The 5,468-nt window shown below is 69.3% G+C and overlaps 1 protein-coding gene across 1 annotated transcript; it reads left to right on the top strand.

The window, feature by feature from the left end:
* The first annotated feature begins 305 nt into the window (after nucleotides 1–305).
* Nucleotides 306–5,165, top strand: LOC140646010 (RNA-binding protein 3-like). Its single transcript, XM_072849439.1, is given in 7 exon segments — nucleotides 306–330; nucleotides 333–407; nucleotides 2,234–2,340; nucleotides 4,142–4,184; nucleotides 4,187–4,243; nucleotides 5,081–5,124; nucleotides 5,127–5,165. Coding segments are annotated over 7 exon segments (390 nt in total).
* Nucleotides 5,166–5,468: the final 303 nt, after the last annotated feature.

Below are 5,468 nucleotides of genomic sequence, written 5' to 3'. Positions count from 1 at the left end.
CGCTCGCGCCGGCGTAGGGAACCCCCCGGGGATTCCCCGCCGCGGTTGTGACGTCATAGAGAGCCCCGGGGGCTGCCCCGGCGGGGTCATGATGTCACAGCTGGCGGGGGGGGTGGTGATGATGTCACAGGGGAGCCCACCCGGCGGGGGGAGGGGTCCCAGGGCCGTCCCGGTGTCGGGCGCCTGCCTCGGTCGCCGTGGGGGTTCCCGCCCGCCCTCCCCAACACCCCCCCAGCTTATGATGTCACTGGGGGGTGCGGTGCGGCGTGTGGCGCGCGATGACGTCGCCCGTGACGCCGGCAGGCATGGCGGCGGAGGAGGGGAAGCTCTTCGTGGGGGGCTCAACTTCGACACGGACGAGCAGGGCCTGGAGCAGCACTTCAGCTCCTTCGGGCCCATCGCCGAGGGTGAGGCGCCCCGGGCACCCCGGGCACCCCGACCCCCAGCACCCCGACCCCCTGGGCACCCTGACCCCCCTGCACCCTGACCCCCCGGGCACCCTGACCCCCCAGGCACCCTGACCCCCTGCACCCCGACCCCCGGGCACCCTGACCCCGGGCACCCTGACCCCCGCACCCCGACCCCCACACCTCGGCTCCCCGCACCCTGACCCCCGGGCACCCTGACCCCCTGCACCCTGACCCCCTGGGCACCCCGGCCCCCCGGGCACCCTGACCCCCCGCACCCTGAGCCCCCACACCTCGGCTCCCCCGCACCCCGACCCCCCGGGCACCCTGACCCCCTGGGCACCCTGACCCCCCGCACCCCGACCCCAGCACCCCGACCCCCCGCACCCCGACCCCCACACCTCGGCTCCCCGCACCCTGACCCCCGGGCACCCTGACCCCCCGGGCACCCTGACCCCCTGCACCCTGACCCCCTGGGCACCCCGGCCCCCTGCACCCCGACCCCCACACCCTGACCCTCAGGCACCCCAAACCCCTGGGCACCCTGCCCCCCTGCACCCCGAACCCCCTGGGCACCCCGGCCCCCAGGCACCCCGACCCCCCGCACCCGACCCCCGCACCCTGACCCCTCAGGCACTCCGACCCCGCTGGGCACCCTGACCCCCACACCCTGACCCCCCTGGGCACCCCGACCCCCCGCACCCCGACCCCCCACACCTCGGCTCCCTGCACCCTGACCCCCGGGCACCCCGACCCCAGCACCCCGACCCCAGGGACCCCTGACCCCAGGGACCCCAGGACCCCAAACCCCTGGCATCCCCCAACCCCCGGGCACCCCAACCCCCAGGGACCCCCGACCCTCGGGGACCCCCAAATCCTCCAGGACCCCCCATCCCCTGGGCACCCCCAACCCCTACCTGGCACCCCCTGGGACCCCATTTAGGGGGTGACACCCATGGGTGGGGGTCCCCGTGTTCCCTAGAACCCCATTTAGGGGGTGACACCCGTGGGTGGGGGTCTCCATGTTCCTTAGAACCCCATTTAGGAGGTGACACCCATGAGTGGGGGTCCCCACGTGCCCTGGCACCCCATTTAGGGGGGTGACACCCATGGGTGGGGGTCCCTACATGCTCTGGCACCGCATTTAGGGGGGTGACACCCATGGGTGGGGGTCCCAATCTTCTTTAAGACACCATTTTAGAGGGTGACACCCATAGGTGACGGTCCCTATCTTCTCTAAGACACCATTTTAGGGGGTGACACCCATGGGTGGGGGTCCCCATGTTCCCTAGAACCGCATTTAGGGGGTGACACCCGTGGGTGGGGGGCCCCATCTTCTCTAAGACGCCATTTTAGGGGGTGACACCCATGGGTGGGGGTCCCCACATCCCCTGGCCCCCCATTTAGGGGGGTGACACCCATAGGTGGCGGTCCCTATCTTCCGTAAGACGCCATTTTAGGGGGTGACACCCATGGGTGGGGGTCCCCGTGTTCCTTAGAACCCCATTTAGGGGGGTGACACCCAGGGGTGGGGGTCCCTACATCCTCTAGCACCGCATTTAGGGGGGTGACACCCATGGGTGGGGGTCCCCATCTTCTCTAAGACGCCATTTTAGGGGGTGACACCCATGGGTGGGGGTCCCCGTGTTCCTTAGAACCCCATTTAGGGGGGTGACACCCATGGGTGGGGGTCCCCACGTCCCCTGGCCCCCCATTTAGGGGGGTGACACCCATGGGTGGGGGTCCCCACGTCCCCTGGCACCCCTTTTAGGGGGGTGACACCCCTGGGTGGGGGTCCCGCCCCCCCGCCGCCCCTCCCCCCGCAGTGGTGGTGGTGAAGGACCGGGAGACCCAGCGCTCCCGCGGCTTCGGCTTCGTCACCTTCGCCAACCCCGAGCACGCCAGCGACGCCATGAGGGCCATGAACGGCGAGGTGGGGGCGCGGGGGGGCTGGGGGCCCTGAGGGGGCTGGGGGTCCCTGAGGGGTCTGGGGCACCCATAAAGGGGGCTGGGGGCACTTGGGGGCCCTAATGGGGTTTGGGGGGTCCCTAAGGGGTCTGGGGCACCCATGAAGGGGGCTGGGGGGCTCTAATGGGGTTTGGGGGGTCCCTAAGGGGGTCTGGGGCACCCATGAAGGGGGCTGGGGGGCTCTAATGAGGTTTCGGGGTCCCTAAGGGGGTCTGGGGCACCCATAAAGGGGCTGGGGGGCACTTGGGGGCCCTAATGGGGTTTGGGGTGTTTCTAAGGGGGTTTGGGGGTCCCTGAGGGGGTCTGGGGCACCCATGAAGGGGCCTGGGGGCACTTGGGGGCTCTAGTGGGGTTTGGGGTCCCTAAGGGGGTGTGGGGCACCCATAAAGGGGCTGGGGCCACTTGGGGGCCCTAATGGGGGTCTGGGGCACCCATGAAGGGGAGCTGGGGGCACTTGGGGGCCCTAATGGGGTTTGGGGGTTCCTAAGGGGTCTGGGGCACCCATGAAGGGGCTGGGGGGCTCTAATGGGGTTTGGGGTCCCTAAGGGGGTCTGGGGCACCCATGAAGGGGGCTGGGGGGCACTTGGGGGCCCTAATGGGGTTTGGGGGTCCCTAAGGGGTCTGGGGCACCCATAAAGGGGGTTGGGGGGCACTTGGGGGCCCTAATGGGGTTTGGGGGTTCCTAAGGGGTCTGGGGCACCCATGAAGGGGGCTGGGGGGCTCTAATGGGGTTTGGGGTCCCTAAGGGGTCTGGGGCACCCATGAAGGGGGCTGGGGGCACTGGGGGGCCCTAATGGGGTTTGGGGTCCCTAAGGGGTCTGGGGCACCCATAAAGGGGTTGGGGGCACTTGGGGGCCCTAATGGGGTTTGGGGTCCCTAAGGGGTCTGGGGCACCCATGAAGGGGGCTGGGGGGCTCTAATGGGGTTTGGGGTCCCTAAGGGGTCTGGGGCACCCATGAAGGGGCTGGGGGCACTGGGGGCCCTAATGGGGGTCTGGGGTGTTTCTAAGGAGGTTTGGGGGTCCCTGAGGGGTCTGGGGCACCCATGAAGGGGTGGGGGGCACTTGGGGTCCCTAATGGGGTCTGGGGGTTCCTAAGGGGTCTGGGGCACCTATAAAAGCATTTGGGGGCACTTGGGGGCTCTAATGGGGTTTGGGGGTCCCTAAGGGGGTGTGGGGCACCCATGAAGGGGCTGGGGGCACTTGGGGGGCCCTAATGGGCGTCTGGGGCACCCATGAAGGGGCCTGGGGGGCACTGGGGGGCCTTAATGGGGTTTGGGGGTCCCTGAGGGGGTCTGAGAGGTCCCCAGGATTTTGGGGGGGCATTTGGGGGTCTCTAAGGGGGTCTGGGGGTCCCCGAGGGGTCTGGGGGGCACTTGGGGGCCTTAAGGGGTCTGGGGGTTCCCCGGATTTCGGGGGCACTTGGGGGTCCCTAAGGGGGCTGGGAGGTCCCCAAGGGTTTGGGGGCACTTGGGGTCCCTGAGGGGGTTCAGGGGGCCCTAAGGGGGTCAGGGGGTCCCCAAGGGTTTGGGGGCACTTGGGGGTCCCTGAGGGGTTCAGGGGGTCACCCGGATTTCGGGGGGCCCTTGGGGTCCCTGAGAGGGTCTGGGTGAAATGGGGGTCCCTCGGGAGCCTGGAGCGTTTTGAGGGGGGCACTTGGAGAAAACTGGGAGGCCCCGGCGGTTGTTATTTTGGGGGGTCCCAGGAGGGGGGGAAGGAGGGGGGCGCAGGGGGACCCCAACATTGCGTGGGCCCCCCCCGTTCGCAGTCGCTGGACGGGCGCCAGATCCGGGTGGACCACGCCGGGAAATCCCCCGCGGCGCCCGGGGGGCTACGGGGGGCCGGGCCCGGGGCCGAGGCTACGGGCGAGGTATTGGGGGGGATTTGGGGGGCTTGGGGGGGGGGGGCTTTAGGGGGTTTTGGGGGGTTTGGGGGGGTTTTGGGGGTCTTGAGGATTTTGGGGGGTTTATGGGGCACTTGGGGACTTTTGGGGGGCACTTAGGGGGCTTGGGGAGCCCTGAGGGATTTTTGGGGGGGTTGGGGGGCTTTGGGAGGGTCTTGAGGATTTGGGGGGGGTAATGAAGCACCTGGGGACTTTTGGGGGGCCCTGAGGGTTTTGGGGGCCCTGAGGGGTTTTGGGGGGTTGGGGGGCTTTGGGGGGCCTCGAGGATTTTGGGGCGTTTATGGGGCACCTGGGGAGTTTTGGGGGGCCCTGAGGGGGTTTGGGGGCCCTGAGGGGTTTTGGGGGGTCTTGAGGATTTTGGGGGGTAACGAAGCACCTGGGGACTTTTGGGGGGGCCTTGGGGTTTGGGGGCCCTGAGGGGTTTTGGGGGGTTTGGGGGGCTTTTGGGGGTCTTGAGGATTTTTGGGGGTTTATGGGGCACTTGGGGACTTTTGGGGGGCCCTAGGGGGTTTGGGGGGCCCTGAGGGGTTTTGGGGGGGTTGGGGGGCTTTGGGGGGCCTTGAGGATTTGGGGGGGGTAATGAAGCACCTGGGGACTTTTGGGGGGGCTTGGGGGCTTTTTGGGGGGCTGGGTGATTTGGGGGTAACCTGGGGGGGTCTGGGGTATTTTGGGGGGACACAGGGTGGCGGGGGGTTGGGGGCACTTAGGGGCTTGGGGGTGGAGCAGATGTGGGGGGCTCTGGGGTGTTTTGGGGGGTCCCCGTCTCACCCCACCCCTAAATTTTGGGTGCCCCCCCCCCCGCAGGAGGAGGCGACCGGGGCTACGGGGGCCGCTACGAGGGGCGCAGCGGGGGGGCTACGGGGGCTCCCGTGACTACGGCGGCCGGTGAGGGGGGGGGCACCCATGGGTGCTGGGGGGTGGGGCTGTGGGTGTTGGGGGAGGGGCATGGGTGCTGGGGGGGTGTTTTGGGTGCTGGGGGGGGGCACGGGTGCTGCGGGGGCCCTGGGGGTGCTTTGGGGGGCCTTGGGGGTGCTGGGGGGCCCGTGGGTGCTTTGGGGGGTCCCATGGGTGCCGGGGGGGGGGGCATGGGTGCTTTGGGGACCCCATGGGTGCTGGGGGGGCCATGGGTGCTGGGGGGTCCTATGGGTGCTGGGGGGTCTCCTGAGTATCGAGGGGGAACCCATGGGTTTTG

This window comes from Ciconia boyciana, unplaced genomic scaffold (assembly GCF_034638445.1).
Source record: "Ciconia boyciana unplaced genomic scaffold, ASM3463844v1 HiC_scaffold_108, whole genome shotgun sequence".
NCBI classification, from domain to species: domain Eukaryota; kingdom Metazoa; phylum Chordata; class Aves; order Ciconiiformes; family Ciconiidae; genus Ciconia; species Ciconia boyciana.
This window is presented reverse-complemented; position numbering and strand designations above follow the sequence as displayed.